The sequence below is a fragment of the Hydra vulgaris genome, chromosome 06 (genome assembly GCF_038396675.1).
Source record: "Hydra vulgaris chromosome 06, alternate assembly HydraT2T_AEP".
NCBI lineage: Eukaryota > Metazoa > Cnidaria > Hydrozoa > Anthoathecata > Hydridae > Hydra > Hydra vulgaris.
The window spans coordinates 40851464-40873930 of record NC_088925.1 but is presented as its reverse complement, the minus strand read 5'-3'; the positions used below and the strand labels follow the sequence as shown (position 1 = coordinate 40873930).

The window sequence follows — 22467 nt, the reverse complement described above, 5'->3', positions numbered from 1 at the left end:
TCGAACAAATCCTAATTTCATTATTTGAGCATAATAATTAGTTTGGGTGGTTTTATGCGTAGGCATAAACGTTCTATAAAATATAAACTTTATTATTTGAAACACAATTATTTAAAATGAGGTTAAATGCAGCTGAACGAGAATCTTTTCGAAAGCGACAAAAAATGTTTTTTGTAAATAAACCTAATATTAAAAAAAAAATCGAAAATCATTTTGAAAAGGAACGATTTGCTCGTAGTACAATATATGATAACCTAAAAAGACTTGAAACTGTTCAATCGTTTTCTGATAGAAAGAACCCTGGTCGTCTACCATCCTGGACTAGAGAAAAGAAAGCCGAACTAACGAGACTTGTCAACAATCGAAAAGGGGTCAGTCAGAGAAAAATAGCTATTAAATTCGGTGTAAATTAATCGACAATTGGTCGTCAGTTAAAAAAAATGAATATTAAATATAGAAAACGTGAATAGACTCCAAAATATACTATAGAACAACAAATAAAGGCAAAGAAAAGAAGCAGGAAACTAGTTTACCAACTCTATAACATAAAATCGCTTCTAGTCATCGATGACGAAAAATACTTTTGTTTTGCAGGGGACAACATGCCTGGAAATTCTGGATACTACACAAACAACAAAAAGACATGCCCAGAAAGTGTTCGTTTTATAGAAAAAGAGAAATTTCCAAAAAAATTAATAATGTGGATAGCCATATCTGACCGTGGTATGTCCGAGCCATTGTTTCGCACTTCCAAGGCTGTAGCGATCAATTCATCAATCTATATTAATGAACGTTTAGAAAAAAGACTTCTTCCATTTATTCACAAGTATCATGGAGACTTTAACTATTTATTTTGGCTAGATTTAGCAAGTTCTCATTATTCTAAAGATTCTCTAAATTGGATGGACCAATATGTCTATTACGTTGATAAAGAATCCAATCCCCCAAATGTGCCTCAAGCTCGACCATTTGAAAATTTTTGGGGACATTTGGCACAGAAGGTTTACAAGGGAGATTGGCAAGCTTCAGCAGAGCAAGTTTTAATTGATCGCATTAAACTAAAACTACAAGAAATTGATTTAAACTTTTTACAGTCGCATATGAAAGGTGTCAGAGCAAAATTGAGATCAATTGCAGATGATGGTGTTTTTTCATATAAAAAATAATATATTTTTATTAAAAGATAAATGCTTTATTTAAAAAAAATATAATAGTAGTTTGTTTTTTTATTTATAAACAAGTTATTGACGTTTTTATTTTGTCCGATAACTTCCGCATCACCTGTTATAAGAATTTGATAAAGATTTATTTTGAAAACATTTAATATATTGAGTTTACTGAAAAGTATTTTTGTCGACCTTTATTTGTTGTAATCATAATAGCATGTTTTTGTTTGCAGAGAAGTTTATTTATTTTTGCAACGTTGGTGCTGCACCAAGCAATATTTGCATAGTTTAGGTAACAATGTATAAATGAAAAGTATATGTATTTAAAACAAGATTGGTTTAAAAACTGTTTGGCTTTATACAGTTTACCAATATTTTTTGAAATTTTAATGTCAATGACATTTATATGTTCTCTCCAATTAAAGTTTTCATCTAGATTTACGTCCAAGAATTTTAACGATATTTCCCTTTCTATGAAATTATTATCAATAAAAAGATTCGGTAGTTTTCATGGAATATTTTTTTTTTAAGAAGCATGATGTAATAATGTGTATTTAGTTTTATTAATGTTTAGGATAGTTTATCGGATTTAAACCATTGGCTTAGTTTATCAAGTTCTTTGTTTACTGTTAACAATAATGTAAAAATGTCTTCATTGGAATGAAACAAGTTAGTATCATCGGCAAATAAAATTGAGTTTAAGATATTAGAAAAATTATTTAAATCATTAATATAAACTAGAATTAAGAGGGGTCCTAGTATTGAACCCTGGGGAACACCACATGTGATAGTCATATTATCTGTTTTTCCACCGTCGCACAGTGGAGTATTTCAAAATAATAGTCGATCAAAAGTCGATTACAAAAACTTTGTATAAGTATACTATTAACTATATATTATGAAAGATTTATAAAGGCTACATCACTAAGCAACAATTTTAGTGTTGCCCACTCCCCCTTCCAGGTAGAAAAAAAGTTTAAACTCGGACTTCGCGTAAGCTCATTTTATTTGTTTTTTACACACAACTTTTAAAAATATTATTAAAGTTTGTATGCTGTAAAACCTTTAATAAATCATGATGAACGTTAAAGAAGAAAGTATGTACTTACACAATATATGTATAGTTTCTTCATTTTTTACTTAACAAAGTGAGATTTTTTAAAATATATATTCGAGACTAAAATTGTTAGATTTTTTTTTGTAAATACTATATTCAAAATTGTTTTCGTATATGAATTAAGCCGAATTTAGCAAAGATTTTTTATGTAACTTAAACATTAGTTCTTCTAGTTAGCATTTTTGAAATAAAATCTTCCACATAAATCTTCCATTTTTTAAATTTTATTTTGATTAAATAATACGGCAAAAACGTTGTCTTTTGAATAAAAACTTATTTCATTTTTTTTTTCAGAATCCCAACCAATGGTGAAAGAGATGACTAGAAAAGAACTCTACGATATTATGAAACAATGCCCAAAGAAAAAAGTTGATGACAAATTTGTGTTTTTAAAAGATCATCTCAAAATTATTACAAAATGTACTAAAAATGAACAAAGTTCACTAAAAAACCCCTTAAGTACTTTCAACTTTCATTTTAAACTAAAATGAATAGCTGCTAACTACATAGAAGAACGTTTTTTGAAGCACAATGATCTAAGGCTCAATGCTATCATAAGTTTACCCACCTGTATAATAAAAAGGCCTAGTCGACCATCAAAAGATTTCCAGTTATTGAGTTTGCCAAGCAAGAGACGTAGAACAAAAGCTTTGAGAGACCAAATATCTTATGCACAACTAATCTATGCTGCCCAAATGAGTAAGCGTGATGTAGGACATTGTGATGCGTCTAGAATAATGAAAGATATTAGCTGCTCACCGCAAAAGGCAAACAAATATAGAGAAAACTTCAATTCTATTTAGACGAATGTTATAAAAAAACACACACCATCGGAAGCATTATCAGTTTTTGTGGAAGCCAATATGACAAGGAGACAATATGAAATAATTCATGCAGCTAATAAAAATATTTATCCATGTTATTCGCTTTTGAAAGAATCAAAAAAACAATTTTATCCTCCACAAGAGTTAATGACAGTTTAAGAAACATTTTGTGAAATTAAACTACAAGATATTCTAGACCACACAACTAGACGCTTGTGTAAATATTTAGATGAAGTTTTGGAAACCTTAAACGAAGAAGAAAGAAGCAATTTAGAAATGTTATCAAAATGGAGTTGTGATGGGAAACAGCAGCAAACATTTAAACAAAAATTCCAAAATAGTACAGATAGTGACTCTAACATTTTTCAAAGTTCATTTGTGCCTCTACGGCTTATATGTCATATTGGTAACCAGAAGATTATTTGGTAAAACCCTGTGCCCTCTTCTACAAGATATTGTCGCCCAATTCGAATTCGTTTTATCTATGAAACTGAAGACATAACAAATGAAGAAATCTGCGATGTAGAAGATCAAATAAAAAACTGAAATATCGAAGTTTTTAGGTGGTATTATACATATAAAGCATACCTTGGCATTTACAATGGTTGATGCAAAAGTATGCAACGCTGCATCCAACACGACATCTACTATGAGGTGCTATATATGTGGACTAACATCAAAAGACTTTAATAATTTAACCATTAAAAAAATAGATAATCCAGATGCCCTTAAATTTGGTTTATCGATATTGCATACAAGGATTAGGTTTTTCGAATCTTTACTACATTTATCATACCACATTCCCATACAAAAATGACAAGCGAGAACACAGGATGATAAAATAATTGTAGCTGAAACAAAAAAAAAACAATCAAAACAAATTCAAAGAGAAAATGGGGCTGCTGGTGGATATTCCAACTGCAGGTTTTGGGAATACTAATGATGGCAATACGTCAAGAAGATTTTTCTCAGATCCTCAAACCTCATCCTGCATTACAGGAGTTAACATTGGACTTATTAAAAATTGTAGTATCATTTTGGAAACCTTGTCAAGTGGATATAAAATAGATATCAAAAAATTTGAAAAGTTTGCAGAACTGACGGCAGAACTTTATGTTGAAATTTAGGGATGGTATCCAATGACTCCCACAATGCACAAGATATTAAGACATAGTGCCACAATAATTGATCAAGCTATATTGCCTATTGGTCAAATATCGGAAGAGGCGGCTGAGGCTCAAAACAAGCACTTCCGTGATTATAGACAGAATTTCTCGAGGAAATTTTCAAGAGAAATTTGTAATAAGGATATCATAAACAGACTTCTGTTAAGTTCCGATCCTGTGTTGAGCAGTGTCAGAAAAAGGCTCAAGAATAAAAGAAATGCTATTTCCAGTGAGGCATTAGAGTTCTTGCAACCAGAAACATTGAACGAACTACAACAATTTGAAGAGGAGGCATCTAGCGAAAATGAATCAGACTAATGTTTATTTTTTATCGTTTTTTGAGTATATTTTTTTATTTTATGTTGTTTTTACCTTTATAGTAGGGTTTATTTCCCCTTTATAGTATGTGTATTTGTATATTTCCTTTTGTTTAAATTGTTTGTATTTGCATCACTTATTTTAAGCATTTTAACTCTAAAGGCATTTAATGTTTTAATTGAAGTTTAACTGTTTACATTTTTGTTTAGTTTTTTTTTTAATTTTTTTTTAACTTCTTTTTGTATGGTTTATATGCAAAAGTGTGTTTTGAGTAAAAAAAAAACCTGCACAATTATTTTAAATATTATATAATGATTTCAAACTGCTTTTAATTGTTTATCTAATTGTTAAAAGCCATAAAATAATTTTGATTAACTTTTTACCATAAATACTCCACTGTGCGTCGTATGAAATATATTGCTTCCTGTTAAACAAGTTCCTTTTAAACCAAGCCAAGTTTAAATTCCTATAGATTTCAAGTTTAAATAAAGAAACTATGTGATCAACTGTATTAAAGGCTTTGCTTAGATCTATAAAAACACCAAAAGTACACTTTTTTTTATTAAACCCTTTAAATATATCATGTACAAGATGTAAGATTGCCTGATCAATAGAATAAACCAGATTTAAAATCAAATTGTTTATTGTACAAAAAATTATTTTTGCTTAAGAAAGAATAGACTCTATTATACATAATTCGTTCCAGAATTTTTGAAAAATATGTTGAAAAAAAGAATTGAGATTGGCCTATAATTAGTAACGTCATGAGAATCACCTGATTTTAAAATAGGGGCAACTCTAGCGATTTTTAACTTTTCCGGAAAAACTCCCTCTTTTAAAGATAAGTTAAATATATTCAAGAATCGGGTTGTAATGAGTTTTATTGAATTGATAATGTTGCTACTACTTATATTGTCAACTCTTATACTTTTTTTGGGCTTGATTAAAGAAACCGCGACTAATAATTCTTCTTCAGTAAGTTTATCATTAGACATAAAATTAGTGTTATTAAAAACCAAGTATGCATTAAAGCTGGTTTATGAAGATTTAGTTTTTGATGCTAATGAATGACCAACATTTACAATAAATTCATTGAGTCTTTCCGCCACTAGTTGTTTCTTTAAAACTTAGTTATTACTAAATTAGAGTGATTTTGGAACAGTATTTCTATCAGAGTTGTTTTTACCGATGACTTCCTTAACAATACGCCAAGTACTGTGAGGATCATTCGAGTAATTTTTTAATTGATCTGAATAATAATATTTTTTTGATGTTTTTTCAGTTGACTCAAAGAGTCGTTTGTAGTTTTTATAATTAGTTTCATTGCAAATGGTTTTTTTGTAAGAAGTTTGTTTTATAGTTGTTGTTTTTTTTTTAGAAGATTTAAGAGTACCCTTGGTAATCCAAGGGTTTAATAGAGTTTTTGTTTTAACCAATTATGAAACTTCTGGAAATGCTTTGTTATAATGTTTATAATACTCTGATATAATATATCGTACGCTTTATCAGAATTTAACTAAGGAGTCGTTTATTATTCTAGTAGTTATTTTTTTATTTTTTTGAATATAATTTTTATTACATTTTTGTGAAGTAATGAATATAGGAAAATGATCAGAGATATCTGTTTTAAATGTTCCTTTTTTTATCTTTATGTTAAGGTAGTTATTGATGATAATTTGATCTATTGAAGTTTTACTTTTTTATAGTTATGAGCGTAGGTTTATTAATGACAGGAATGTAATTATAATCATAGATTACATTGTTTTTATTTGTGTCATAATTTAAAATTGTCCAATGTTTTTATTTGTGTCATAATCTAAAATATTGAGATTTAAGTCACCAGCCAGATAAACAGATTGTTTTAAAACCGAATTATTTTTAATTACACTTTTAATGTGATCTTCAAACACTTTAATTGATCCATTTGGTGGTCTGTATAAAGCATGGATGATAATGTTTTTTGTGGTTACATTAACTAGTTCAATACACAATAACTCATTATCATTAGTGGTTGAACTTAAATTTGACTTAACTTAAACAATAATGATTTTTTAATAAAAGTACACAATCCCCGCCTACCTAGCCTGATAATCTAATTTGGTGAATCACTTTGTAGTTAGGTAAATGGTAATTTTAATTGTTCACCATATTTTTGTCATCACATCATGTCTCACTGAGACAAATAATTTGAAAATTAATATTAATTTTATATAAAAATTGTTTTAAAGAATCAAAATTTTTTTAAAGACTTGTAATATTATTATGAAAGATCGAGTCGTTCCACATTATTTCAATGATATTTTTTGAATATACATTATAATATAATGGGTTTTTATTTTTTATTTGATCATTATTATTATGAAAGTTAATATCAGGATCTGAATCTTTTTTTAAAAGTATTGATTTTTCAGTTATTAATGAATTAAATTTAAAGTTTTTTAAAGCTGAATGTTCGGCCATTTTAAATAAGAGTAATATAACAAAGAAAAATTAATAAAAATCAAAAAATATTAAAATCTTAAAAAAAAAAAAAAATCATATAACAAAACTTTTATTTCGAAATTCATTGACAATTAACTTATCGTAAATTACAATAGAATATTTACCTTTAATTCTATGACTTTTACTTACTTCAAAAAGTCTTTTTTGAATTGCCGCAGTTTCGATTGAATATTCTTCGTTAATGCAAATTCAAGATCCTTTTAGTTTGTTTGCATTCTTTAAAATTTCAACCTTTGTAGTTTAGTAATTTTGATACAATAGTTCTTGTTTTTTTGTATCTAATTTTCCTGTACTATGAGCTCTTTCAATAACTACTCCTTTACATTAAGTTCATTTTCTAACAAATTAATAATTTTTTTTTCCGAGTCATTCCTGCTTTCAGAGTTATTTTCTACAATTCCTTCAAAACAAAAATTATTTCCTCGTTGACGATCTTCAAGTCGGCGTATCTTATTTTTATCTTCTTCTCCTAGGCTTGACTTTAGAATCATTTTTTAAATTTTATAGATCTGACTATATTTCTTTGAGTAAATTTCATTTTTTTATTTTATAATCCTGAGTATATTTCTTTGAGTAAATTTTATTATTTTTATTCTATAATTCTGCAACCATCCATTGATACTAAGAAATCATTAAAGGCGACTGGGGTAAATAGAACTTTATTAGCTAATTTATGGCCGATTTCAATAATGTATTTATTAAATTTGTCGGATAAGGCTTTTGATTTATGAATACATTTGTTATCGACTATAATCATCTGGGGGAGAGATAATTATAGTCGATAACAAATGTATTCATAAATCAAAAGAGACATTTTTTTTAAATTTGTCTAATATTCTTGAGTAAAATTTTTTTTTTGGCGTTTACGAATTTTTTCGAGCGAATATTTATATTCTTTGTATATTTTCTCATTTTCAGATGATTTCGGTTTAAGATACTACTTTATGTACAACTTCTGTTTTATTTTTTGAAACCCTTGGTAACCCAAAGGTTGTTAAAACTTTTCATCTTAATTGCTTTTCAATAATAAGAAAGTTGGCATCATATGCGGCGTAGAATGTTTTAAATATGGTCTCATAAATGGTCTTAACATTTCCTTTGAAATTAAAGTGATCCCAGTGCAAAAGATATAACTGATTTGTATAAAGATTTATTTTAGCAAGATTAAAATCACGAATAAATATTGAAGAAAAATTATTATTAGACGAAAAATTATTATTAATCAAAGCGTTTGAGTTAAGAGTCTGAAATATTGGGAAGTCAGTTATTATGATATCGTCAATTAGAGACGTTAAGTTTTTTGTTACCCTAGTAAAACGATTAATCAAAGGAACTGCTCCAGCTTCAAAAATTGAGCCGTAGAAGTTTTTAACTTTATTATCTTTATTATATGTAAAGCAATCCATGTTAAGATCTCCAAAAATAAAACATTTTTTGTTTTTTTCGAAGCCTCTTTTAAAGATATTTTGTTTAAAAAAAAAGCCACCTAAGTGGTTTTAAAGATATTTTGTTTAAAAAAAAAAAACCACCTAGGTGGTCGATAGCAGGTGCTTAACAATATATTTTTTAGATGTTTTGTTCATAATTTCAATAGTTCTTTATCGCCGTCAGAAACCACAATATTCCGAAACTTCCAGAATTCCTTACATAATTGATTATTGTTAATAAAATTAAATTGTGTTCGTTTAGAGTTTTGAATTTTTTACCTAAGTTTACCAATAATTCTTTATTGACAATGTTTTTTTTAATTTTTTTTTACAGAACTTGTCACATGTATAAATAAGAAAGGTAAAAAAATAAATTACGACATTACGGCCTGAAACATTCTAATTCCGGCCGGAACCGGAATAAGTTAAAAATTAAAGGTCTGCATTTCAAAATTATTTTGAATCGAAATGATTTTGATTCGATATCGAGAATCTTAATTTTTTTCGAAAAGGCAATCGATTCGATATCAAGAGAAAAAAAAAGAATTGAAATGGCAATCGATTCGATATCGAGTAATTTCGATTCGAAATGCAATCGATTCGATACTAATCGAGACATATCGAGGAATATCGAGAATAAAATACTATTCTTATTGGGCAAGTCCAAAGACAAGTCCTTTCAAAAACAGACTTAACAGTAAGTGAGAAACAACCAAGATGATCTGCAGGAATACCAACCTAAAAATCCTGTAAAGGAAAAAGAATATTGGTATTGACCTACAAATCCAACTAAGTTGGATTTGGTAATATTTTTTAGAAATTTTGTCAAACCCTAATTTAAAACACGTGTAAACCAGCATTGATTATTTTGACTTAAGATAGAAACTCCATCTGTTGGCTAAATTGTTGTGCAATAGTTGAAAACATAATTTTTTAGTTTTATGCTGTAAATTAAAAAATTAAAATAGGGCAAGTCCCCAAGGACAAGCCCGTCCAGAATCAACCAAATTGTTATGTAACAAATTTTATTAAACAAAAGTATTTAATAAATGAAGAGAATCAAAATAGATGAACGTCAACAAATTGTTAGTTAAACTTATAGTATTCAACTTTACATGTTTATAAAACGCCATTGAGTTATAAATTGTAAAGATTTCAACTTAATCTGTTGCCAAAGTTTTGGTTTTAAGTATAAACAAAAATAGTTTATACATACAATTAAGGTTAAATTAGGTATAATATGTTAACCTAAATAAAGAAATTAATGTTAAAAGAATAGTTTGTACTAAGATTGCAACTCCATCTGTTGAGTAATTTTTTGTAGAAACTTAACTTTAGTAAAATATTTGATATAAAATTAAATTTAGAGTCCAGTCCTTAGACAAGCCCTTCCAAAAATTGATAAATGGAATTATCAAAAACAGAATTAGCAATTTTAAACATGTAATAATCCATAATGTAATAGAATAATTATAAAATGCTTTTGAAAAATACTTTTTAAACAATTTTAATTTGGGTGTTGGCAAAATTTTTGTTTAAAAGTAAAAAAATTTAAATATATATATTTCATTTATTATAATTTTTAAGTAAAATGTTTTGTCAAACAATTGCAACTCCATCTGTTGATTAACGGTTTTATAAAAATCAAAATGTTCCGAGAAATAAAGAGACATTTTAAGAATAACAAATTTATTATAGAAATTAAAAATAATAATAGTTACAATCATCTACTCTTGTCAATGAGCAAAAATAAAGAAATACTTTATAACCTTACTTAAAATAATGATAAAATGCTATTGAATATTATTTCTAAGATTGTTCAGTAATGTGTTGCTAAAGTTTTCATAAAAATGTTAAAAAGTTAATAGTTTTACAATGAATTTTGACATATTGTTCATCTATTATATGCTAACAGATTTTAAAAAAGAAATGTTAAAAGAAAATATTGTTTCAAGACTGTAACTCCATCTGTTGGCAAAGTTTTTGGAGAAAGTTAAAAGTTCCGAGAAATTTAAAAAGTTCCGAAAACAATTATTTTTAAGAGTTATGCCAAAAATTTATGAAACAAATTAATATAATAATTCAACAAAGATAAAGCTTGAAAAAAGGTAAAAAAGTTTAAAATTTTGTAAACATAACTAGAAATGTTTATAAAACACCATTGAATTACAAAACTAAAGGTAGTAATGCAAAATTGTTGTCTATTACAAAATTGTTGTTCAAAAGTTCCGAGAAATTTTGAAAGTTACGAAAACAATTATTTTTAAGAGTTATGCCAAAAATTTCCGAAACAAATTAATATAATAGTATTATGAAACAATGCAAACAAGAAAACATCAGACATGAAACATAAATTAAAAGACTCCTATTCTTTATACTTATAAATGGCCATTGAGTTTTAAAATCTAAAGATAGTAATGCCATCTGTTACAAAATTGTTGTTCAAAAGTTCCGAGATATTTAAAAAGTTCCGAGAAATTACAAGATATTTCAAGAATTATTCTTTTATTTAACAAAGTAATAATATAAGCAAAGATGATTTTAACAATGAAAACTCAGAGTGCTAAAAATTATTTTATTCCCTTACTTTAATTAGCTTTACAACACCATTGAGTATTATAAGTTTAAAAATAGTAATTTATTAAACAAAACTATATAATAAGTAGTCTTGATGTACAAAACTTCCAAAACCAAAAATGAGAATAAATTTTACACTTTTACTTGAAGTTATTATAAAACGCCATTGATTTTTAGTTTCTATTTCTGAAGACAGTAACGCCATCTGTTGGTTAACTTAAGAAGTCAAAATGTTCCGAAAAATAATTACATATTCTGAATTTCAAAATTTTTAATACAAAGTTATAACATATTAGAGTTAGAGCGTTGTCAACCAATCATACTATGCAAAGAAAGAAATTGACAATTGAAATTGTTTGTTAATAAAATGCTATTGAGTAATGATATTTAAAGATATTAACACCATCTGTTGGCAAAGTTTTTGTTCATCGTTAAAAAGTTCCGAGAAATTTATAAAGTTCCGAGAAATAACAAGACATTTCAAGTATAATAATATAAGAAATTTATCAAACAAATTTATAAAATAGAATTACAAAGCGTCAAGAAAAAGAATCTTCAAATAAATAAGCAATGTCAAGCCTCTTACTCTCTATACTTATAAAACGCTATTGAGTAATAAATTCAACAGGTTGTTACTCCATTTGTTGTCAAAGTTTAGTTCATAGTTTAAAAGTTCCAAAATTTTTTAAATTTGAAATGTTCCGAAAAATAATGCAGCATTTCAATACTTACAAATTTATGATACAAATTTATAATATAATAAGTTTAAGCAACTGATCAATTAATGGATGGTAAAAATATTTGAAAAAGTCAATAACCTGACTAAAAAATTCTTAAAATGACATTTAGTTTATAATCTAAAGATAGTAACACCCTCTGTTGGCAAAGTTTTTGCTTAAAGTTGTAAAGTTCCGAAACAAGGTAGTTCTAAAGAATAAAGTAAAAACTCTTAAAATTTATATTATTTCGATACATTTTAATACATATCTAGAAACGCCCAGTAGTTCTGATAATTTTACTTCAAACCTTTGAAATAAAAGAAACCAAAAAGAAAAGTAATTGTGTGCTTTAAACAAAAGTTATTTTATTAATCTCTGTTATCAAATTCATAATGATATTTTATTAATTAAGAAAACTTATCAAAATTGTCAAAAAAAAATTTAAATGTCAGATGATGAACGTCCTGGAGTTGGTGGATGAGAAGGGCCAGCAGTTGGTGTGCGAGAAGGACCAGCAAATGTTGTGGCAGTAGACTGAGTAGAGTGTGAGCTGTCTAGTGGAACATCACCACCACCATCATCAACATCATCACCAATGTTGATGACTTCTCGAGAAGACAGTCGGTCCAATGCAGATCGAGATATTTGACTGCTAGTTTCTGGCTCAAAAACGGCCCGAGATGGCAACCTTTTTGCAGCTTCTTCAGCCATAGCAGCAAGTTCTGCTTTGGTTGTCAAATAGTAGGAATGAAAAGTGATCCTGTCAATGTTTTGCTGAATGTAAATTAATTTTTCCACATTCTCTGGCTGGAGTTTTGTTCTTTTTGTGCTGACTATATTACCACCTGTACTAAAAATTCGCTCACATGGAGCAGATGAAGCGGGAATACACAGCCATTTGCGTGCTGCTTCAGACAGCAGAGGAAATTTGTCTTTATTGTCCCGCCAAAATTCACGTACTGGCTGTTTGGTAGCTGGCATTGCTGAGAACATCTCCCACTCAGTTTGAATCTTGGACTTGGCTGGAACAGTAGAAGGTACTTCTACTTCTGATTCTGGTTTTTCTATAATTTCAAAAAAAGGACCATCCATGTCTTGCAATTCTGGATTGTCAACAGGTGGATTATTACATGACGATTCCAAAGAAGCCAACCATTCTCTCTGACTGAAGTTTTTGGTAATTAAAGCATCATAGGCTGCTTCATAGCCACCAATTTTTTTCAATGGGTTGCCTTGATAAAGAGGGTTCAACATGCAGCCAACAGCATAAAAAATGTTTTTGGTGCCACTCTCCGGAAATCGGATCATCAAGTTTTTGATGAACTTTCTGAAGAAGTATTCAGCTACTGATGACAAAGTTCCTGACTGTACTGCTTGCTGAGCTCTGTGTTTGAGACTATAAATGTGAGCAATCACTTTGTGAATGGTCACACTTTTTTCAGCTGAAAGGCTTTCAGAAACATTATTGATTCTCTCAAGCATAGGCAAAATTTCGTCAAACAAGTCAAACTCGTCTTCAGTTGGGATGAGATGTGCCATTTTTGTTGGATCATTGCCACTGTACTTGATGGACAGCAAAACTCGACGCATTCTATAAATGCTTTGCAACATGAAGAAGTGAGAATTCCATCGTATCTTGACTGGAGCTATCAATTTGACATAGACAAGGTCATCAGTGTTTTCCAATTCATCATCTTCTTCCATAACTTTGACCTCTTTTTCAATCCTTGCTTTACACAGGTTTGACTTGTGGGATTTTGAAACAAATGCTGTAGCTCTTTTCAAGGCATCACTAAGGTTAAGGCACTTAGCTTCCTTGCAACTGTCAATGGAGTCTGCGACTGCAAGATTCAAAAGATGGTCTGCACACTTAAGTGAGTGATTCACATTTTTGCACTTGGGAATTGCAGCAATCATGTTGGATGCATTTTCATGAGTGCAAGCTACGTTGCCAGCTCCGGAATTTCCAGGCAAAGAACTGACCAAGCTGTAAAAAACAAATTTAAACTTTTACTAATTATAAAAATAAACAACAAAAAAACAAAATTTGTTTTACAACACATATCATGTTGTAAAATTGTTTTTACAACACATATTTTCAACACATATTTACAAAATTTGTTTTACAACACATATCAACATCTCAAAATTTCTCGATTTCTTTCAGCATACCTTTAAATTAATTGAATTAAAAAGTTTCTTGGTTAATTAAATTAGTCCATGTATTTGTATTTAAGTTTTTTAAACTACAAAATAGAGATTAGCTTGATTTTAGCTTCAAGCTGTCTCTGTACTTTTTCACTCATCTTAAAGTTTAGTCTTATATCTAAAAATCTAAAAAAATCTAAAAATATTTAAAAAGTTTGTATACTTTACTGTTCCAATTTAAAAAAATCTTTTTTATATTGTTAACTTACGAGTCAAGCTTGTTGGCAATGGTTTCTCCAGTATGGAGCTCTGAAAATGGAAATGCTCCAATGACAAACATCTTCAGCTGAACTTCAAGTTGATGTAGTGGACAGTCACAGCCATATAAGGATCATTGTTTCTACTTTGCCAGAGATCAGTAGACAATCCAAACTGTGGTGCATGAACCAGTTCATCACCCAAAACCAGGTTAACCTCTCTTTTCACGTTTTTGTACAGCAGAGGCAAACTAAAAAATTAAAAACATTTTTAAATAAACAAGAAAACATAACCAAAAAAAATTTGAGCGGGTAGGTAGAAAATGATATTAATAAGAAATAATAAAGTAGTAAGTATTGAAATTTCTCATTATATATTGCAAAATCTTGATTTAATACGTTAAAAAGAAAATATAAAAGAAAATGTCTGAGGTATTTTTTTAATTTAAGTAAAAACCAATTACCAAAAAAAATTTTGAGCGGGTAGGTGATAGAAAATTATATTTTAAAGGAATAATAAAGTAGTAAGTCTTGAAATATCTCTTTATACATCAAAAAATCTCGATTTAATCGAGTAAGGAGATAAAAATATTATTTGCAATATTTGCCTTATCCAAGTGAAAACTATTAAAAAACAATATATTTTTTACTTCAAATATCACAATTTTACTTTATAACTTACTTAGATCGTGAATAAGTTGTGGCTGATTTGATGGTGTACTTTGGAGTGGTAAAAGCAGCGTATTCCCTAAAGCCATTTGTTTCCACAAAAGAAAAAGGAAGATTGGTCTGGGCAATCAATTTAGTAATTTCCAGGTCTTGTCTCAACTGCTCTGGATTCTGTGGCTTCCACTTCTTGTACTTGTCCATTGGTCTCTCTTGCTCTGCCTTGCAGGGAGATGTGAGCTTTCTTTTTCTTACACTTCTGTTGAAGACTTCCGGATCTCTAGCCTCTCTTTGAGCTTCATACTGGTCATCTTGACTGCAGACTTGCCTAAGTTCGTCATAAACCGCATCACTAGTTACTTTGTCCTGAAACTTGGTTTTTTCAAGATCACGAAATAGGACTGGATGATGTCTACACATGTGCTGCCGCATTCCAGATGTATTGCCTTGTTTTGTCTGGATTTTAACAGTACTATGTTTACACTTTGCATAAACAATCCTTTTTCCATCAACATCATTTATGTCCTGGTTGAAGTACTTCCAAATGGGCCCTTTTGGTCGAACCATCTTGATAGAAGCTTTGTTGACAATTTCAAACTGAAATATTTAAAAAAAAACTTTAAAATAACTAAAAAATTAATTTTTTTCTCAGAGCTTAGATGTTCACATATATTAAAATTTAAAAAGTCGATGAGTACCAAGTTACCAACCCTTTCCCAAAAAATTGAAATCTTCTAAAAGATTCGTATTAAAGTACAAATATCGTAGGAAATACAAAAATATTCGTAAATTACTTTTTGCAATTCCAATTTTATAAATATCAAATACAACCCCTAAAACATTATTTTATAATTTTAACTTACTTTTCATTGTATTATCCTAAACATTTTTATTCACTTATAAGATGCAATCTGTCTTGGCTTCTAAAAACATGTCCTGAAATTCATTGGGGATTATTTTTAAACGGTCCATCCACAATGTTAATTGAAGAAACTCATTATCATTCCACAAATAATCTGTTAGATTACTGATAATAAATTCTATTAACACAGCTTCACTAGGATAAAGTGTCAAAAAATGCAATCGATATTCTGACAAAATTAATACAGCCTCTCCACGCAATTGTCCCGTATTTTGTGGAGTTATTATAATATCACTAAAACGACTGTTTTATTCATTAGCTATCATGATTCAAAGTAGTAAAGCAAATCACTTAAATTTTTCAGGAAATGTTTATTATATTATTTTGTAGGGAATGACATTTCAAAGTTTAAAAATTATTCTCCAATCTCTTTAATTATTAACTTTTAGGCTTAAAAAAATTTTTTTTTACTATTTTATAGAAGAAATTCAATAGTTATTGATGTAATGAAATAATCTTAAAATCCCTATGTCATTACCTTAGTTTACATGTCTAAAACATGTGCAAAAAATTTCATAGGTTATGCATTAAAATAATTTAAGATATTGTGTTTTGAATAGACCCATCAAAAAGATGGGTTTTTTAATATAAGCGAGGCAAAATAAGCGAGACAAAACAAAGTTAAGTATAAAAAAGCATTCTCATTTTACAAATTTTGTATTAATATCAAATTGATTATTTTTTTCAAGTTTTAAAGAATTTTGAATATTTGGTGGTGTACCACCTCAAATTAATCTTTTTTTGACAAATAAGCAACAAATCTTTTTGAAAACTTAAGTACAATTCATAAAAAAAACACAAGAAGTTCATAAATCATTGTTTTCCCCACCACACACAAATGCAAATTCAAAGAAAAGTTTAAATCTCTCCCATGGGATATGTCAAAAATGGAAAAATATGTCACAACATTTTTAGTTTTTTTTACTATAGTTTGCTCTTATCAACATTAGCTATCATGATTCAATAATATGTACTCTAACACTTAATATTTCTTTCTTAAAATATAAAAATACAAAAATTTTCGCATATAACCATTTGCAGTACAAAATATATGAATATAAAGTAATAAAATTCAATTTCTTACCTTTTAAGATGTAAAATCTTCTTTTAAAATTTGATTGAAACTTTTCACATGTGACCTTAGTTGACTTTTTTTGTTTTTTTTTAAAATCAAAACAAATTTGCAAGTTAATGCGCAAGTAAAAGAAGAGATGCGCAAATAAAAATTAACACCAAAAAATTTCTTTCAAGTTTTGTATGTTTTTTTAAAAAAATAGTTATATTATCGTTATCTCTCGATTTGTCTCGAAACGTATCTAAATCAATCGATTACTCGATTGATTTCGAGAATATAACTCAGCATGTCTCGAAACTGCTTTTCGATACTGAGAACATAACTCGCGATAAATCGAATCTTTCGATTCGATTAAATACTCGATTGAATCGAGATAATCGAAACAGTTTCGATAAAATCATTTCGAGACGCAGACCTTTACTAAAAATCAAAAATTTCGGTCGGAATTCCGGTCCTAAAATAATTAAATGTTTATAGATAACATAGATTAACTTTAACGTAGTTCGATTTTTTTCAATTACGTTTTTAGTAAAGGTTTTTTTGATATTATTTATTTTATCGCTAATGATATTATAATTTTATATAAGTAAATATTTTTATTGCTATTTCATTCATAAATAAAAAAAATATTTAGTTACAAATAAATGCATTATTATAGGTTAAATTTTATTCAAATATTTATCTTTTTTATAATTACAGGATATTAAAACTATTTTATTTCGAATTATAGGATATTAAAACTATTTGTTTGCACGAATGTGTTTTTGAAACGTATTTTAAAAATTTACTCACTATTTAGAATATTGTTTATATATATTTTCAATTAATTTAAAATATTTTATTATGTAAATACTACACAAAAGTTTAAAAGATGTTTAAAAAAAGTTTTTAAAATTTTTTTTGCTGTTATTAAAACTCTATCGTAGATTTTTTATGTTTATCTTTGTAATAATTATTTCATTTTATACACTTTTTATTCTTTCCATGAATGTTTTTATATATCTTTATGAAGTGCATTTTTTTGCAAAAATAAATAACTTTCTGATAAAATAATAATAATAATGGAACGCGCCATTTTCTAAAAGAGAAACGAATATATTTTATACACCCAAGAGGTAAAATACTTAGATATTGTTGTATAGTTTTGGATTCAGGGAAATAAATTCGGTTTCCGAACCGTTTTAAACAAGTAAATCCGGTTTTCGATCGGATTTAAACGGATATCTAAATATTGAATATCTGATTACGAACCCAGAGTTTATTTGACCGGAACCGAAGTAGACTTTTATAAACTTTTTCAGAACTTTAGAAAACTATTCTAAAAATCGGACCGTATATTCGGTTTTGCTCACTCCTAACTACAAGTGCTCTGTGGAATATTCCATACAAGTATTGTATGAAGTAATTTTAATGTTCATGTATAAAACAAATTTAGGATTATCTCCTAAAATATTTCAATCCTATTTTGAAAAAATAGTTCATAAATATCCAACAAAATTTTCAAGTAACAACTTTGTTGTCCCAAAATATAATTCAAAACTAACTTCATATTCAGTTCTTTATCGTGGACCCTACTTGTGAAAAATGTTTCCCAAAATTGTAAATCACATAAAACTAGTATAGAGCAGTTTAAAAATGAATCAAAACAAGCTCGATTACGATATTTGTACTTTAATACTTACTTATGGATTTTAATATATCCGATTTTAAATGTTTCTTTTAATTAAAACTCAAATACATAAAATAATTAATACAAAATTATGTCACTGAGTGTATCAAAATTTTTTTTTTTTTTTATTTATTATCTTAATTATGGTATTACCTCTATGACGTTTGCGAACTTATTTACGTTATTTCTATGAAGTTGACTAATTTATTTTTGTTATTTCTATGGTGTATATTAATTTATTTACTTTTTATTTTTAAATCTTACTTTAAATTTTTAATTCTTAAATAAATGATAATATCTTATTTATTTTTTCTTATTCTGAAAAAATGATCTTACTCTTTCCTTAAAGTTTTATTCTTTTAGTTTTTCTTTAAATGATAAGGAATTTTTATCTATTTTACTTTTTTACTTTTATTTTTTTTTTCTTTATAAATAGTTTGTTAACTATAGATATTTAAATATTACGGTTTTTGTAAATACGTGAGAATAGGGCTCGGTGATAAGGCTAAATTAGTCTTCTTCTTGCCCTGCCAATATTTATTTTTATTTATGTGCTTCGAAACTGTATGTATTATTTAACGGCAAAAAAAAAAAAAAAAAAATCCATACAATATTCAGAGGCGGATCTAAACCCAATAAGTACTGCAACTGATGGGGTAAAATAGTAAATATAAGTATTGACATTATGACGTTTACCACCCGCCTAATATTAGACTACAAATCTTTTTATTTTTGTTCGAAAATGCATTTTGAAACAAGTTTAGAATGAAAACTATGTTTGCAGAGGATGAAAAAATGAATTTAAAAAGTTTCCTAATGTAAATCATACTTTGCAGGAAACGAGAAAATTTGAAAAGTTTATTGTTTCCTCGGTACTAAAAGTAGTAATTGATTCGGTTAAAAATAAACTCTGCAGTGTAAACAATACATTTATTGCATGTTATTCGATTGGTAGCAGAATTTAACTAAAATAATCTTAAAAAAGTATTAGTATATATATATAAGCATAACAGCAGTGTTTTACCAATTTGAAGCAAAGCTAGCGTAATATTTGTTTATTCTATTTTATAATTATAAAAATTTTCTGTTTACTGAAAACTGGCAAAAAATAAACGAGTCAGGCAATGTTCTTATTTGTTTCCAACTTTTTATCTTATTTAAGGATTGCTTTAGTTAAAATGCTAAAAACAAACTTACGACTAGTTAACTTAATTTTGAATCATGTTTGCATGAAGACAAGTAAGACTAAGATATGGGTAATAATAAGATATGGGTAATAATACTCTGCAATTGCAAAAAATGTTACTTCTCCTCTCTCTCCCCCCTATAATTATTTTTTTGCACAACGGGCGTAGTTACATCACTTACAACATGGCGTTTGGTGCTTTTTTTTTTTTTTTTGTCGGGGTAAACTAAAAAACTGCACCCACCCCTGAAAAGTATGGTTTAAAAAAATACACATTTATGATGTAACTCATTATTATTGAAAAGAAAGACATTTAAAAGTATAGTTTTGAATATATTGCAATTTAACTAAAAACTAAAAACATCATAAACATCAATTTATTAATTTAAACACAATAAAAAAATTAAAATTAGTATAAAAAATAAAAAAAATCATAAATAACATTGATATTAACAAGATTGATTTATATAAACAAATATTATATTATTAAATACTCAAAAAAATATTTTAAAAATTCAGAAGGTAGATCTTTGCTTTGATTTCGTTGAAAACCACTTTTTTTATTTTTTTCACATTTAATGGAAGATCTATTTAGATTTCTAACAGGTATAGGATTATTTGGTTCGTATATCGAGTGAGAAACTGAAGTTGAAAGTGAAGAGAATTTTAATTGGTTGGATGTTACCTAGTGATTTACCGGATCGTCACAACTAACTGGAACGAATGAAGCTTTATCTAACTTATTACACAATTGGTTGAACTTTCTCTGGGCATTTTTAGAATTCAAGTCATTATCAATTGGTAATCGATCCATATTTTGACATAACGATTCCTTAGAGTGCTCACAAGCGTCAACAGCTTTTAAGTATGTGTTCATCTTGCTGTTCTAATTGGTCTCGATCCCCTCGACCCAAATTATGAACTTTAGAGTTATTATAGCTATCATTAACTATTGGTTGATTTGACTCTGTATTGTTTTGTAAAACTTTGCTGTTGTATGTATTATCCTAATATATATATATATATATATATATATATATATATATATATATATATATATATATATATATATATATATATGTAATTTTTTCATTGTTTATAGTTCCATAATTGTATGGGTGAAGATGGTTTATATTGCAAAATTTTCTTATTTAAAAGCAATTGTCTGTAAGAATCAGACGGTTGAAAATACTAATGGCAACATTCGTCCATTATTACATCATAGATTATCCTGGCCATATTTTAAATAAACCAGAAAAATTTTTTCCTTAAATATCCGGAAAAAATCAGGAAAATTTTGTTTAATATCCGGAAAAAATCCGGAGCTTACAAATAAATGTTAACGGGGAGGGAAGGGGGCGCGCTCTCCTCCATTCTTTTTATATTACTATTAATATTACGCCAGATTAAATGTATCATCCTTATTCACTGTATCTATGAATAGAAAACAACACCAATTTTTTTACAAAAAAGTAATAATAATAATAAAATTGTAATAATAATAAGAAGAAAAAGAGAGAAGTAGAAGACTACATTTAAAAGCCGTTTAACAATGCAGAAACTTTTTTAGACAAGCACTTACACATTTAAATACATAATGGATAGTGAAATATCGTCTCAATTCACCAAGGACACATAAACATATAAATGTTTAATGCGTTGTTACAAATCAGAGGCGCCAAAAAAACTGAAATCCCATGCGTGTTATATATTTTAGCATTTTGCTTTTTTTTGTAATAATTTTACTAAATAAAACGACATTTATCCGACAATTCTGCGTTGCCTACTTTTTTCAGTAAACATTTTATTACCTGTAAAACACCAACTTTTGGGAAATATAAATGAATTTTATCTTAACTATTTTCTGTTTCAATCTCAACAGCAGTAAAAAAAAAAATGAAAAAAAATATATAATAAAAGACCAAGATTTTAAAATACGAATAATAAGAAATCGTTTAGTAATAAATGTTAAAAAAAAGTAAATTAAAAAAAGTAAAAAGATAATAAATTGTTTTTGTCTAATCAGTTAGTTTTCTTCAATCAGTTCTTCAACTCAGTGCTTAAAATGTTTTGAACTTAATTTACAATAATTCTTCTTTTATAAAAAAATTTCCACGTTTCATCATTAAAAATTGAATGTTTGTTAGATAAAGTTTAAATAAAAGATTTATTTTAACTATGATAAACGAAAGGCCAGGCATTATTAATGATTCACGAGCTCATTCATGTGATTCAAAATTTAAAAGGTTTAAAAAAATGATTTTTGTTTTATTTAATAGAAAATATTATTAATTTTAAAAGGTGCTTTTTGAATTGAAAGGAAAACGTGCCTCAAAATGCGACTCACGTTTTTAAAAACCATATAATGGCATTTAAAAGCAGTTTGATTTGCTAGACGTTTAGTCTAAGTATAAATTAGTAGGCCGGGTAAATAAAAATGAGCGATTGCTTTTACTCAGTAATTGGTCAGCTTTACGTGAATAAAAACTTTAGAAATTTTGTGTTAGTTTTTATTCACGTAAAGCTGACCAATTACTGAGTAAAAGCAGTTGCTCATTTTTATTCAGACGGCCTAGTATTTAGACTAACAACTTTAAATACATATGTATAGATTTTTTAAATAATTTCATGGAATAAAATCCTAAAATTTCAGAATATAGTTTTATTATTTAACACTTATTTGTATGTAATAACTTATTACTAACAAAATAATTAATCTTAGTAATAA

The 22467-nt window shown here is 27.6% G+C and overlaps 1 protein-coding gene across 1 annotated transcript; it reads left to right on the top strand.

Moving 5' to 3' along the window:
* Positions 1–602: 602 nt before the first annotated feature.
* LOC136081399 (uncharacterized) lies at positions 603–1166 on the top strand. The gene has a single exon (XM_065798713.1). It carries the CDS (start codon positions 603–605, stop codon positions 1164–1166), a length of 564 nt encoding a protein of 187 aa, XP_065654785.1.
* The last annotated feature ends 21301 nt before the right edge of the window (positions 1167–22467 follow it).